Consider the following 16357-nt stretch of genomic DNA (forward strand, 5'->3'; position numbering starts at 1 on the left):
GATACTGAGGAAGCGCTGCGTCGACTAGAGATGTGACCAAACAAATCGTTTGATGGATACGTCTCTCGAGCTCAATCGTTGCACCGTCTTGTTAAACGGTTTGGAGAGGTTTCGGATTGGCACTTGGCTCAGTATGTCACATGGGGAGCTCCGTTGTTATTTCGCGACATGATACAACAAGAGAAACACCTCCTCGTCGACCCTTTTTCATTTCCAGTATTCAAAGATGCAGCTGATGGAATATGGAAGTTCTTATCAGACGCAAAACTATTACCATCAGTTAGCGTCAGAACCAAACAAACCTCTGCGCTGATTTCAACTTATTCCTCAGCGGCATCCCCCATCAACCAGACCACCTCCTCGAGCTCAAACCGATGAGGAAAAGGCAGACAACGCATGGAGATACCACGAATATCTGCGTTGATCTGGCATCTGTGCAATCTGTAAAGACAGGTGTAACAACCTAAATTGTACCAAGAAGAACATGTGATTCCTCTCGGTCCCTTCTGATTTTAATGCTGGCCCACATCCTGCTCGAGCGGGCACCACGGCAACCACCACACCTGCGCCTGGAACGTCATCTAATAGACCAGCTGGAAGACCGAATGCACCTGCAGCCACGACTCGAGTAGCGGCAATCAAAAATTTCCCGGAAATCTTAGCCGGAGACATTGCTGCTTATGAAGAGGCGGATCTTTTTAAATCAAATCAAATCGACGACCTGAATACGCAAGAAGTGAGGTGCGTACCTTCATCATCTGTGTCTCCAATTATACTGGAACTGATGTGTAATGGAAGAAAGGTCCAGGCTCTCATTGATTCAGGAGCTGGGACAAACCTGTTATTGGACCAGATGGCGCGTGAATTGCATATCCCGCGACGACCATTGGTGGCACCAGTAGAGGTACGCCTAGCCATATCAACGGAAGGCGCACCTGTGGTTTTGAAAGATTTCGCGATAGCTAATCTGAAGTGTGAACACCCTAGTCTTTGTTTTGGAGCGGTTTTTTTCAAGTTGGCGCCTCTGGGTTTGAATTATGACATGATACTCGGATCCCCTTTTCTGTCAAAATTTAAGCTATGTGTTTCATTGCATCAACGTTGTATTGTACACACCTCTACGGGCAAGGTCTTATTTGAAAAAGAAATGCAATCCAAAATGGATAGGTTGTTATGCGTTATTGAGAACCTTGAAAAGATTGATGATGTACACGACTTGAATAAACGGGAGATGTCTGTTCTAGAAGACTTTGCAGACTTTTTCCCGGCGGAACTCCCCCCAGTTGAGGAAGGTGACCCGCCGGATGAAACTTTCCCAGAAGGACTACCAGAACCTAGCAGACAGGTCAGACATAGAATTATCCTGACGGATCCAAATGTTGTTATCAATGAAAAACAATTTGGATACCCGGTGAAACATTTGGACTCTTGGCAAAAACTTTTGAACCAGCATCTGGCTGCGGGACGGTTACGCCGTTCTCATAGTCAATACAGCTCCCTGTCTATGATTATCCCGAAGAAAGACCCAACGGAGTTGCCGAGATGGGTTTGTGATTATCGTACTCTGAACAAGTACACAGTCAAGGATCGCTCACCACTACCAAATGTTGATGACACAGTGAGACTAGTGGCAACTGGAAAGGTCTGGTCTGTGGTGGATCAGACAAATTCATTTTTTCAAGACAGGATGAGGGAGGAAGATATCCCCTTAACAGCTGTGAAGAATCCTTGGGGATTGTATGAGTGGACTGTGATGCCTATGGGCTTAACAAATGGCCCTGCGACGCATCAAGCTAGGAATGAGGAAGTATTGGGTGATTTAGTGGGTAGCATCTGTGTAGTGTACATTGACAATATAGTGATTTTTTCACAGACACCTCAAGAACATGAACTTCATGTACGTCAAGTGTTAGAAAAGCTACGGTCTGCTAAATTATACTGTTCAAGCAAGAAGAGTAAATTTTTTAGAAGACAAATCAAGTTTCTGGGGCATGAAATTAGTGAGGCAGGAGTTTGTCCGGATGATGAGAAGGTTGGAAAAATATCAAAATGGGCCTCACCAACTAACTCAAAACAATTATTACGAATTTTAGGCACCGTGCAGTGGATGAAGAAATTCATCGACGGCCTTTCTCACTATGTGGGTACTCTGAGTCCATTGACCAGTACGTCCTTGAAGGGCAAACCATTCAAATGGGGGAAGACGGAAGAACAGGCTTTCAACAACATAAAGCGTCTTATCACGACGCTTCCAGTCTTACAAAACTTGGATTACGATTCAGAGGAGCCTCTTTGGTTGTTCACGGACGCGAGCAGTAGTGGTCTAGGAGCAGCTCTCTTTCAAGGATTGCAGTGGGACACGGCTTTGCCTATTGCTTATGAAAGCTGCACCATGAACCCGGCAGAAAGGAATTCTCCGGTCCACGAGCAGGAACTGCTGGCAGTTATTAATGCCTTAAATAAGTGGAAACTACTCTTATAGGGATGTGTGTCAACGTAATGTCTGACCATCACTCATTAACATCTCTCCTTACGCAGAGAAACTTGAGTCGTTGACGAGCCAGGTGGTTAGAGACCCTGTCTCAGTTTGATCTTGACTTCAAGTATTTGAAGGGTGCCAATAATTCCGTGGCAGATGCCTTATCCCAAAGGGACGACGTAGCTTTATGTGAAGTAAAGGCATCACTTAGAGACAAAGAATTACAGAATATTCAAAAAGGCTATGTAGGTGACAAATTTTGCATTAAACTTTGCAAGGTCTTACCATTACGCGAAGATTGCATCCTTCAAGACAATCCCATGTATCTTGACGGGCAACTAGTTGTGCCGGATTACGCCGACCTACGACAAGGTTTCATTGCGCAAGCTCACACCGCGTTGGGCCACCTAGGACCCTTGAAGACATTGGCGCGGCTCAGAACAACTTTCTTCTGGCTGGGAATGACAAAGGAGGTGGAATTGCAACTCAAATGCATGAAGGCACAAACATCAGCGGTGACTGGTAAACTTCAGTCATCAGCAGTTCCAAAGAACCCCATGGAATCAATCGCAATTGATTTTATCGGACCATTCCCCAAGGTTGGTGGCTACAACATGATATTATCATGTACATGTCGATTAACGGGGTTTGATCCGCCTAATCCCGGCAGCCCAACGAGACACTGCGGAGCGCTCAGCATCAAGACTCTACACATTGTGGTCAAGCATCTTTGGTCTGCCTGAGTCAATCATCGGAGACCGCGACAAGGCTTGGACCCCGCGATTCTGGCAAAGATTGCACGAGTTGCTAGGTGTTAAAGTGAACTTATCTACATCTTACCATCCGCAGGCAGACGGACGTAGTGAGCGATCTAATAAGACCATTGGTCAGATCTTGCGCAATCACACTACGGAGAAGCACGGGAAATGGTTTCATGCATTTCCCGCTGCGGAGTTTGCTATTAACTCAGCCGTCAACGTAGCGACAGGTGTATCACCCTTTCAGTTTGTCTATGGACGAGTACCACACCTATTTCCAATTTGAAACCCAGTTGAAGAGGATGGCGACAATATCAAGCACTGGATTGAACGGCGTCAGGCAGAGTGGGCATCTTGGAGGGACAAACTATGGTCTAGCAGGGTCTCTCAGGCGTTGCAATATAATGAACGGCGAAGGGGAGGCACGGTTTTTGAGATTGGAGATTTAGTGATGATTGATAGCACTGATCGACAACAGATAGTCGGAGGAAAATCTAGGGGTACAGGTAAAATCAGGGCACAATACGACGGCCCATATGAGGTGATAGAGGTTCTGAATTCGGGAAGAGATTATAAGCTTCAACTAGAACCCACTGACCATACTCATCCTGTATTTCACATTTCAAAGCTCAAGACTTACTACACCGAGAAGGACATTGCAACCATTAACTTGGTCTCGCCACGACCGACAACAACCCCAACGGAGTCTTGAGAGGAGCCCATGGGGCATGCTAGGAATAGTGACGAGGGGGTGTGCATCAATTCTGACGCGCTAGCACCCCCACAATGTGAGTCTTTTTATCTCCCTCTACCAAATTTTCGAGAAAACATTGGCAAGCAATTTCATTTTCAAAATAACAATGCAGAACTGAACAAATGGCCATCAATGGGAGACGACGATCACAAACCTCCAACTTGCGGTCATGTAAATGACTTTGTCGTTCCAAAATCAACCTCACTCGGTCCTTCTTTGGAGCCATTGGGGCAAGCTAGGATAAATGACAAGGGGGTGTGCACCTAATGATGCGCTAGCACCCCTGCAAGTGAGTTTGATACAGATTTCCTCAATATTTGTTTTATGAAACAGCTTGCAAGCTTTGTCATCTCCTAAATAACAGGTCACGACACGGCAAACGGAGGCAATTCTTTGGCAAAAGGCTCAAACCTAAGACGCAAGATTCAAGAAACACAAGATATTCTCAAATTTCACCTCAAGACATCAAGATATGACTTATTCACAATTCATACAACATTAAAATGATTAATTCACAAGAAGCGTACTATTTAACTTCAACAATTCAAGAAATGACCTTTTTTTTACTTTCATGACATTACTAAATTTCCTTTTTTTTCATTTTCTTTCTAACTTTTGATTTTTTGTTTTAATTTCTCCTTTATTTCATTTTTGATTACTTTCAGCTTTCTCAGGACGCGTTATGGTCACCCTTTTGGGGGCGAGTTATGCCACTTGCATGTTTTTTTTGTCTTGTATTTTTTTTTGTCTCGTATTTTCATTTTAGGCAGAGGTAGACATTATTTTTAGAAGGGGAGGGTGTAAGGGTACACATGTAGGCAGAAGGCTACGGGTTGGATTCATGGGATTAGATAGGGCTCCTTTTACAACGCCCGGCTTTGGAGAGTCCTCACTCCACTGAGAGCATCGCTTTGGACTTTCCGGAGCTAGGTGAGATTTCAATCCTTTTCTCGTATCTCTTATTTCTTTATACTCTGGAGTGTTTACTGACTCCACTGAGAGCATCACTTTGGACTTTCCGGAGCTAGCTTGTAATATATACAGAAGTTCCAAGTCCGTCTTTGCTCTCGTGAGAGTCGTGCCGGACTAGTTTCCGGACCCAGTGAAGGCTCATCTCAAGAGCCTTACAAAATGTCATTTGCATATGTATGAAAAGCTTACCAGTTCATCATCAACTTTGAGCTTGTTGTTACCACCCAAAGAACGGCACTTGCTCATTTTGGTAAGTTCATCGGCCATATCCCCAACGTCTTCAGGTGGTACAAAGAGCTTGGGAACTGGTGGGTCATAACCAGGAATAGGTACGGTGGCATATGCGTATCTTTGGTGTTGAAAATTTCCGTCTTGGGCCACAATAATGTTGGGCTCATCCTTTTTGGTTACACCTATGGGTGGACCAAAGCATCTCGGAAAGTTTGCTGCAAGTTGTCCAAGAGCATCAAGCTGCATTTTGTCAAACTCCAACTGTCTGATTTTGTTGAGTAAGCTCTGATAAATGTCTATTGCAGCTGTCAGAGGTACTCGCCAGTCTTGAGGCTTTGTTTTACAAATAATCAGTTCAATTCAATGGTGTAGAAGTTGTAATGAATGCACTCGCACATCCTGTTTTTTTAATCAGAATGAGTGGGTTATCATCATCTAATAACTCGTCCGTAGCAGATGAAAACTTCTGCGTGGACATTTCAGAATGTTTCCAATATACATGGTGGGTTTGAAGAAGCCGAATTGAAAAAGCTGTCCTCAGGTGAACTGGTGAAGCACCTATCACTACAAGAAATATAATATTTTCTGGGCAGAAAATTAAATTATTGATATACAAAAATATTGAGAGGCCAGGAGAAGGGCAAAAAATAAATAAAAATATGCATCTTGTTCCCTGCATTGAGAGCTTCACTCTCCGTATTTCTCTGTATTTTTACAGTCCATATTGATAAGTGTACTAACAATAAACCTTTATAATTATCCAATTACAACCTGTAACAAGCACTGAAATTTGGCTCATTAGTGTTTACAGGAACTTTTGATTTCTGAAAACACCCATAACTTTGTCAAATCTGCCTCAAAACACTTGATTTTAAGTGCATTAGAAAGCTGAACGCCCGTTCTCGGACTTTTATAACATCAATAACTATATAGCTAGTATGCCAAACATTCTATGGATATTTATGTACAAATGTATAACAAAGATGATATCTTTTTTAGAAGACCAGCATGCTGTGTGGTCTCATTATGAACTATTTGGAGGACCATTCCAGCTTGCCAATGCACTCAAAATTGAGCGTTTTGGCCCCAAATTGAAAAAGTTATGAGTAATCTTATATTTCTTGTAGTGTATGCACCTGTGTAGCCTGTACGGACTGACATTTATACCCCTGGGAAATGACACTTTTCCGGCGACAGTCAAGCCGGGTCTTTGCAGCAGAGCTCTTCAGCGGCCCTGGAGCGTTTTTTTTGCCTACAAACTTACAAGTTTAACACTTTTAAGCAAACATAGATATAGCATTTAGACCACCTATAGCTCTAGTTCACTTATGTGAATATTTCCTTACCTCCAAAAATCTCAACTCAAACACCAAGGTGGCCAGTGCAAAAAATTGCTCTGAGAGGACTCCAGAGCGCTCTGAGAGGACATCAGAGCGCTCTGGGAGACTTATGTACAGAGCGACCTGAAAGACTTCACACATATCCTGCTGGAGACCCTACCTTGAACACTACCCTTGCTGAGCACCATTCAGCACTCTAAAAGCCTTCTCACACCGAACCGCTTTCAACGCAAGACCTCATCTCATCACCCTTCACCACCACCATCTCCAAGCACCGGTTCGAAGCATCAAACATTGAAACAAAGGAACTTGTGATTCGCTTTGGGCCATCACCACACGTCACCAACTCATCACGCTTGAGCCGTCAGATTGCTCACTCCAGCACCAAATTGTATTGTACTGAGCACACTATCAAAAGGCATCAACACATCAAATTTCAACGCTTTTGATCCATAAATTCAATCATCAATGAATACAACTATCAAATTCTTCATTACATATGTTATAATCACATCATATCAATCGTTAATCTTCAATCTCCGGCCCATCTTCATCTCCACTATCTTTGCCAGCATCTTCATCTTCACGACCCTGATCATCCACTCGGTCATCGTCATCATCAGCCTGCAACTCCATCAAGTTGTGCTCAGCCACCTCGTCATCTTCCAGAGGCACCGCTTCCAGTATCACAGCACGTGAGTTTGCCTGCCAGGCAATCCTACTTCTCAACACTAAAGCCACCCCCTGATTCAAAACTGACATCTCGTCTATAGCTTCCAGGCTACTGTACTGTTTGGTCCGATTGATCAGCCCTAGCATGCCTCCGCTCCAGAACATCCACACGCGAGTGTACCTTTGAGTAAGGCGAGACAAGAGGGACTGTAGAACTTCTTTACTATCTTTTAACTGATCTTGTGCGGTTCTATTTTTGATTCCAACAAGATCAATCATCCATCTGTTGGAGACGATATCGGGATTTTCATCTGGTACTCAGGGAGGATTATTAAGTGAGTTGAAAAAGTATAAATCTTGGACGTTGTAAGCACATACCTTGTAAACTGAGGGCTGTTCCGAGGGCTGACAGCTTATTTTCAATATTGACTGCCCATTTCACACATTGTCTACACTCGCGCGTGAGTCTCCGAAGCTCATCACTTGCATGAGTCTTATCCAGCAGTGCTTTGATGCCATCCTGGGTCTTCTTATCGGTTGCCCACGGTTCACCCGGATGGGTCAACTGCCCGATGTCCCAGAAGGTATCAAACACTGAAAGTTGTCGGATATCGTTGAGTTTGGGGCAAGCAATTGGATTTGGTGTAGGGAACTCCTCATTAAACTGGAGGACATTACGTTTATAAGTTTCATATTTAGTTTTCAATGCGGATTGTTTATCACTCAAATTTTTCTTGGCCTTTTGTTGGGGTCGTGTTCCTTTGAAACGTTGTAGTCAGTGTCTATTGAATTAGAATTACACTATTCCCTTGATAATTCACCAGTTCTCTCATCACTTTTCTTCTGCATTTCAAAAACATCTACTTTGGCCCCGTATAACTTGGCTTTAGCCACTCGTATTCTGATGAGCTTGCGCCCTTTGGAGGCTGTATGTATTACTGTATGTCAGCCACTTGTATAAAAATGGATCGGTGTTGGTTATTGACGTACTCGAAGCGCCCGGCATGTCACGATAGTGGTCTCCCCCAAGTTCCCCCACCAAAGCATCAATATCGGCCTCAATGATCTGTAGTGTACCCGGCAAATGAGCAATTTTTGTTTTGTCTTTGTTGGTGCGAAGTCCTCTGCGCTTTGATTTCAGAGCCTTTAATGTGTCACTGTACAGTATGAATGAAGTGTACAAATCATCAGGTAAACAAATAGGACATGGTTGAATCTTCTGCGTAGATGACACAAACTCAACCTGACATCCTTATGCTGCTCCTCTAATGATACCAACTTGTTCAATTTGACATTCAAAGCGTGAGATGTCTCTTTCACCAGCACCTGAAGCTGAAATTCTTGTTGACGTTTCCACTGATCTGTTAGATACTCATCAGAATAAGTCGGATTGTTGCTTTGTAAGGCATTCAAGTGTTGACAGCTTTTACGATACAGGCTGTGACTTGTAGACAATCGTTGGAGTAACCATCACACTATATATGGATACAAATACATTTCTCAACGATTGGCCGGTTAAAGGACATTAGGATCATACTGTACCCGACACCTTACGTCCAGCCTCATTGATATGGTGAGTTCTCAGCTCCAAAGCGCAAAGGCGGTGGAATGCTGTCGAATACCTGAGAGCCCCTACCAACGGGGCAAGCTTCGACCAAATTCTCTCTAGGCCTTCCCCATCCGAAAGGCCCCAGTCCTCGTTGAGTCAAGGATTATACTGCAATTGACACGACCATTGATGAACGTATGAATGGAACACACTGGTTCCAAATTTCAGCTGATTATTTGCACGAGCACGGGTGAAAAAGTTCCGCTGTACAAATGAACAGTGTGGTCAATAGATCACTCGTTTCAAGGTCTCAAGCTGCAAGAGTATTGTACCTTTATGATGCTCTTTTCCAAATTGCATCCAATGTCATAGAGTATACCAAACCTGAGCTTTTCAACAGTATTATCGTCTTGACCCATTTCCTTGAGGATATGATCTATCATTGATAGCGGGTAGTATCCTCTGTTTGAGGCAGGTTGTAAGTTCAAGTGATCTAATGAAAAGAGATGATGGGCTGACACCTACCTCTCGCCAGTCTGTATAATATTGATAAACTTGATGAGGTGGTCATGTCGGCATGCCATCCCCATCAAGCCAGTTTCATAAAACCCCTTCCAAGTCTGACGGCCTCGGATGTCGTTCGCAGCTGTGTGCTGGTTACTGCAAGGGTCCTGCATTGAAACGACTAAAAGTTAGACCTTGTTACCAAAAAGAGGAGGCGAAGATGTTTACAATAACTTCTTCTGCTTGGGCTGATTTGCTTCCTCGACGAGGTACAGGTCCCATTCGATCTTCCCAAATCTTGATCTGCTCAGGTCTGATAAAAAGTGAGGGGATCACCCCACTCTCACCTCTCCACGTGGCACTCGCGGCTGCATGCCGACGATGTTGAAAATTGCCATCGAGGCAAAGTACATGGTCTGGTTCGTTGGGACGCTTTCCAGGAACCTTTGGTCCAAAGCAGGGGGGGCAGTTTGATGCAAGCTTCTCAACTGGCGAAAGACGCAGAGCTGAAACAGACAATTTGTCTTCCAGACAAATCATCTCACGGTACGCATCAACTGCTTGCGTAAAGTTGTCCCGTAGATCTCGGGTCTAACGTCAAGGTCAGTCAGTGATAGATTAGTTCAATTGAGGATTTTGAAATGATCACTTACTTGCTCGGTACCAGGAACCAGAAAGAGAGGGTTCCCAAAGTCTAGGAACTCGTTGATAGCATCTAGAAAAGGGGATAGCTGAACAGTGCAGTATTTCCATATTGCATGATGAAAGGCTAGTAGGCGAATTGAAAAGGCTGTCCGAGGTCTTGTCGGTGATCCTCCTATGTATCCTTTCCGTGCTAATCTGACAATATCAACAGTACACCTACATATTTCAAGCGATATCTTCTTTCGACCTGTTTGTAGCACCATTTTTTGTACATCAAAAAGATGCTTCAGATTCGAGATGAAGAATGGTTTCTGTCGGTTCAAATCACTTACTAGTCAGATCAATCACATCAACATCAACTCGGCTCTTCTTCCAACTCGGGCATGCACATAATTGATTGAAGTCGCTGTTCCATGTCGCTTCATCCCCCCATTGACGTGTCTTGAGAGAACACATCATGAAAGAATTGAATAGATCTGGAATTATCTTTTTCCAGTTAGCTTCACTAGTAAGGGTACGTTCTTGATAAGTTACACTCTTGAAGTATGCTGATTGTAGACCAGGTGGATGAATCTCCGTCCCATTGTTGACCGGAGCAATATCATCAACTACACCTGTCAGTTGAAGATCGTGGTAAAACTCCTGTGGCTGATCGTCCTCATCGACACTATCCCTGTCATTGGGGATGGGGGGAGTCGGAATGGACGTTTGCTCCAAACGAGCATTCTTAGATTGTGAGGCTGCCGCTTCGCGCTCTAGAAGCCGAGCCAGTCTTTTGCTAGCACTACCAGGTGGAGGCTTGGCAGGGCCTGAATTTTCTCGCTGACGTTTGTTGGAGTCTGGAATGAGAGATCCGGGTAGTACCATGATTTAAAATCGAATTACGAAGTGAGGGTCTTCAAAATCGAGGACTTGACTGAGAGATATCCAGAAGGATGGTTTAAACAGATTTGTTTAAACCTACTAGGAAAATCACTAAGCAAATAGCTTTGTGATAGCTTATCTTGTGCTGACACCTGCCATTTAATGAAAGTCTTGGCCGATTGAAAATGATAGACACTAGATTGGCTCTGCTATTGTTCACCTAAAATGTCTTGTGTTGAGACATTCCAAAAGCTCAATTAAGCAGAGATAGACAAAAAGGTTTGTCTATCTCTGCATTTCTGAAGTTGATGTGCATGAAAATCTAACACTGATATTGATCAGCATCATTGGTTGTTGTACACCGATAATCAGGGCCCTTGATGGCATTTGATTTTCTAGCAAAGCGGAAAGGTTAACACACGATAAAAGAACACACAAGTTATAGCATGACTGTGCTGCGCGAACAATCTATCATTGGCTAAGATTTTCATTATATATTCCAAGTGTGGCTTTTGAAGAGCTTGAAAAGATATAAGCAGAGTAACTATTGTAGACAGTCTATTCAAAGAGAAATTATGTTGATATTATAAAACTTTTGATGACCTGGTGAGTTATAACAATTATCTATGGGATGACTTCGAAGAGTTTGAGAGGCAGCTACACCAAGGTGGATTATTTCTCCATATGAGTCATTGTTATCCTTGCAATCACAATGAGGATTGGCTATTGCTGATGTGACCCCAAAAAAATAACAATTTTTTTGTTTAGCCAAACTCAAAGGGATATACTCCCCCATCATGAATCAAGTTGTTTTTTTTATGATTTTTCTTGAAAACTGAAAATCCTCCCCTTATGCAATTTGGTCCAACAAAAACCCCAAAATATCACTAATGTGGCCATAAGTGATACTTGTGTTTGATTGATGACCTCAAACAAGTTGGTTTTTTCAAATACCTATGGTATAGAAATATTCTCAAGCTTGAAATTTTGGGTTTGCACAAGTATTATATAAAATTTACTTATGAAGGGTGTTTCCACAAATCTGAAAAATAGTGCAACACAGGCAATGCTTTTGGCCAATACTAGTCCTTGGGTTGGTATGAGGACTATCGAGTATATCAATTATCATTAACAAACAACCTAACAATGTGATAAAGCTGCAACATTTTTGTTTGTGAATGGTATTGAAAAATTACATGGTGGCTCAGTGTTTAATCTCTACACTTGCAGATCAAGATTGAACATTGCTATTTCCTGATACTTTGAAACTGAAAGACCTTTACAATATTATTATATGTCTGAGACAAACCATTTCCAAAAATCATATTGACAAATCCTGACTCATCTCAGACTCCATCTCCTTGAAAATGTATATTAAATGAATTGCTTACAAAATTTTTATAACACTACAGCTGTGAGATATGTCAACGGGTTTGGGGGTAAATCAGTGAGCATGAATTACCTACCAGCTCCTATGATCCCTCTTCAAATGACACCAAGTGAGTGGGTTTCTATCAAGGCTTGGTGTTCTACAAGGTTACTTTATGCTTATCCCCATCCATCTTAATACATCAGTAAGTTGTGAAAGGTGAAAAAATGATTTGAAGTACGTACTATGTAGCTGAAATAAGTGATCAAGATTAAATTAAATCTAAGGTAGTGCGTATTTAAATACAATCCATTTTAAAAGTGACTTTTAATTCAAATTGAATTTAAATGTAGTTTATGTGTGTAGAGTTTAGGTTATCTGGTCCGACACCCTCCCAAGTTGATTCAACTCATTCCCAAATTACTCACATTTCCAACAATCAAGCCGTCAATCTTCCTTCCTTCCACCCTGCTTCAAACCACCAATGCCTTCCACCACTCGTGCCAGCCAATCAAAAACCAACCGTTCCTCTGTACGCTCTTCTAACAAAAGCAAGAAGAAAACTCCTCGGAACAAAAAGACCACCTCCAAAACCACTACAGGTGATTCAGCTACAGACAGATTCGATGCTGACAACAATCACAATCCAGACGAAAACGAGGACGATGAATTTCATGATGAAACCAATCAGCAAACCTCTGGGACAGCACCAAAATCAAAATCCAAGCCGTCTATCTTTCAGTCTCGTTTCCCCGATCTTGAACTTGACACCTTTGAACAGCAACTCGATTCTTGGACTATAGTGAAACTTCAGGAAGCAATACTTCAACAAGACTCACGCCGTAGTACTGCTCCGAAAGAGATAAAGGATCTTGTCAAAGTCGTTCGAATGGAATTTGAAAAACGTATCCTCATGATTGCCCTGATGGCTGGGGTTCCGGAGATCGTTATCTGGAACTTAGTGTAAGTCCAATGCATACTCACAAGTCCTAACCTCCTTACAGTATGCAAGCTGATCAACCACCTTGTATACGTCAGCGGCATTGGGAAGAAGAAAGTTAAGGCTAACCCTTGGATTCGATTTCTCACCTTCTGTGTGAAATGTTTGGGGCAGCAACGTAAGTGATAGATGAATAACATTGACAAAACCAATACTAATCATTGCTTCATCTAGTGCCTGATCGCGATGATAAAGATGCTTGGACCAAACAAAATCAGGAGATGGCCGATATTTGGCATTCACTGAGCAAGCACCAACAGTCTGTGTTCAAAGATCCCTACTTTTTTGCGTTGGCCAACCTTCCCGACTACTCGATTGCCTCTCTAGGTGAACATGACGAGCACAACAACGATGTAAACGAAAACAAAAACGAAAACGGAGTGAACTTAACCAACTTCAACACCGTTACGCCTAGCCCAACAATTAACAAACTTTCTGAGGAAGACAAAGCAAAATATCAGCCACTTTTCAAAGACCTAGTAAATGTCGAGAAAGTGCATCTCTGCCATGGTAAACCGGAATCCTCCCCTTCAATTGCAACCTTACAAAAACGATCTTTGATTGCTGTTCGAAAGGCTCATCATGATGTAAGGTTTTTTTTCTGTGCCTTTCATCTGCACCTAATTACGAAGTTCAACACCTTCTTACCTCATGTTTTTGGTTGTAGTTCTTGGTTGTCTGTCAACAAAATCAAATATCATACTATCTAACTAGTGCAAGTTGTGGTGGTCTCAACGGATGGTTGCAAACGTTTTCAAACAACGTGAAATTTGCTGAATGGGCATTGAACGTAAAACATATTCCTGACAAGTTTCGTACTTACGTACATGGATTAGATGCTGCCAAAGAGATCGAGGGGAAAGTCCCACAAGCGAGTGACCGTAGAAAAAGTCAACTGGGGCGTATGCTAAATGCATTGTTAAGTGAGTTGTTTTGATATATCTGACTCAATTGCTTGAATCACGACAATCTGACTTCATTAATGAATCAGAGCCTTATGGTCATGACACATTCCCAAAGCTCGATGATCCTGCTCAAAGAATGAACAGGAAAGGCTGGGAACTCAAAATTGTTCAGAAGCCCGGCAGTCTTCTCAAACCGGAGGAACTTCTTCGTGGACACCGAGGTGTAGCGGATGCGATGGTTCAGGCCTGGATTAAGGACATCAAGAACGGGCTTTTTTTGATTGAAACAAAGGTTGCTGAAGATGGCGAGACATCTCAAAACGATCATCAAGACGAATCACAGCAATCAGGAGGTCCTATGCAAGAACAACGCTCAAAACAAAAGAAAAAAAGGAGCGGTAAACATCAAAAATCAAAAGAGCCAACTCAAAAGCGACACAAAACAAATAAACAACCACTTGAGGCAGAAGACGATGATTCCGATTCAAACACTATGAGCTCTGACTCGTCAGAAGAAGAAGAAGAAGAATTTGAGTGAAGATCTACTGTCATATATGTGATTTGACCAGACTCAAGCTTATTACATCAAACAGTCAAAATTAACTCAAAGTTTACTTCATCAATGTTTCTGTCCTTTTCTTGTATGATGGTCTTGTGGTGTGACCTCATCCAATGGCTCTCTTTGACATTTTCTACTTGCCCTTTATTATTGTTTTCCCTGGTTATTGTTGTTTTCTCTTTCTTGCAATGGAATCGGTAGATTACATGATGATTGGATGCATTTTATATCACTCGCAAGTGAATAGATGTTATGTTGAGGGGACCAAAGACCACAAAGCAATTCAGTAGGGAATTGTATGGCAAAATCGGCAGTACAAGGTGATTGTGCGTGTGATGTTTTTTGTTTGGAGTTGGCAAATAAGAAAGAAACGTCGTTTACTTTGTGTTTTTGTGATATGTATTTACAATAGTTCACTTTTAGACACAATCTGGAGAGAAGTGCAAAGGTGGGATATGAGCCAAAGATTTGAGATTTGGTTAACCTTCAATCGTTCAGGTTAACATTCGATCGTTTGGTTTACTATGAACTGGGATGCCTTGAGAACTTGAGATTTGAAAAGGCCTTTTGAAATTGAGTCGATGAGATAGAGCTCGGAAGGAATGAGAGTGGTGAATGTGGAATAAGTTGTGTGAACTTCGAAAAGATGAGTGATTTGATTCTTTATGTGACTCACAGGTGTCATGCAAGAAGGCTCGAAGCGCTGACCAGTGCTCAGCAATGGGGTGTTGAAGGTGCGGTCTTAGTTTGTTGTGTTGGATGCTCGGAGATGGTGATGTTGAACGGTAATGAGGCTTTACTCTGCCTTACGCAAGAAGTTGTAGTTGACTCAGAGCGCTCTGGGTATGAAAGTTCACTCAGCGCGCTCTGAAGAGACCTCAGAGCGCTCTGAGGTACTCTCAGAGCGTTTTTTTGCCCTGGACACCTTGCTGGTGGAGTTGTTATTTTTGAGGATGATGAAATGTTAATAAAGTTGAACTATGGCTATATATTGTCCAAATAATAGTTCTGTCATTGTTGAAAAGTGTTTAACTTGAGAGTTGAGGGGCAAAAAAAAGCGCTCCAGGGCCGCTGGAGAGCTCTGCTGCGAAGGTCCAGCTTGACTGTCGTCTATACAGTGCCATTTGCTAAGGGTATATGTGTCACTTTGCAGAGGCTACACAGGTGAGTGTATGTAGCCCATCTCTACCAAATGTACAAGATTGGAGCAACAGGGACAGAATTTGATGCTCATTTGCATTTGACCTGGCCTTGCACCAGGCAATCAGTTCTTATTTGAGTGGTAATCAGGCAGCTCACTCACTATCTCTATCAACAAGATCCACAATACGGTCACTCACACTTGATTGGTGACAGTTGCATGGTGATGTATAATCATGATTCCATAAGCAAGCATTCCCCCAGTTTGAAGTCCAAAGACAACCTTGTAGAAAGGCTGGAAGCATTTGATCACATTGTGTTTTGTTGTTGAAGTTGAGCATTCTGGTAGCGAGCTTCAGCCATTGCCTCAAGCAATGGTTCCAACTCGCTATCACTACACCAAATGTAATCTTTACCGGGCGGTAAAGAAAACTACTGACATAGAAAAGTCCTGAGGCAACAGGAAGAGAGCTAAAAATCTGAAAAAATATGCACCTTGTTCCTAGATGTCGGGGCTTTTTTTTTTTTTTTTTTTGTATTTTACAAGCAGATATTGGTTTATGTACTAACAATAAACACTAAAATCATCAAAAACTCACATGTAACAATACCTGAA

The 16357-nt window shown here is 42.5% G+C and overlaps 2 protein-coding genes across 2 annotated transcripts; one reads left to right on the forward strand and one right to left on the reverse strand.

The window, feature by feature from the left end:
- Positions 1-10177: 10177 nt before the first annotated feature.
- Positions 10178-10771, reverse strand: MELLADRAFT_106399 (uncharacterized protein; the record flags this gene model as incomplete). Its single annotated transcript, XM_007409807.1, has 2 exons — positions 10178-10215; positions 10237-10771. The coding sequence occupies 2 exons, from the start codon at positions 10769-10771 to the stop codon at positions 10178-10180; spliced, it is 573 nt and encodes a 190-aa protein (XP_007409869.1).
- A 1850-nt stretch (positions 10772-12621) lies between these two features.
- MELLADRAFT_86305 (uncharacterized protein) lies at positions 12622-14580 on the forward strand (the record flags this gene model as incomplete). The annotated part of the gene is made up of 5 exons (XM_007409768.1): positions 12622-13100; positions 13176-13255; positions 13312-13724; positions 13805-14060; positions 14129-14580. The coding sequence occupies 5 exons, from the start codon at positions 12622-12624 to the stop codon at positions 14578-14580; spliced, it is 1680 nt and encodes a 559-aa protein (XP_007409830.1).
- Positions 14581-16357: the final 1777 nt, after the last annotated feature.

This window comes from Melampsora larici-populina (assembly GCF_000204055.1).
Source record: "Melampsora larici-populina 98AG31 unplaced genomic scaffold MELLAscaffold_17, whole genome shotgun sequence".
Classification (NCBI taxonomy): domain Eukaryota; kingdom Fungi; phylum Basidiomycota; class Pucciniomycetes; order Pucciniales; family Melampsoraceae; genus Melampsora; species Melampsora laricis-populina.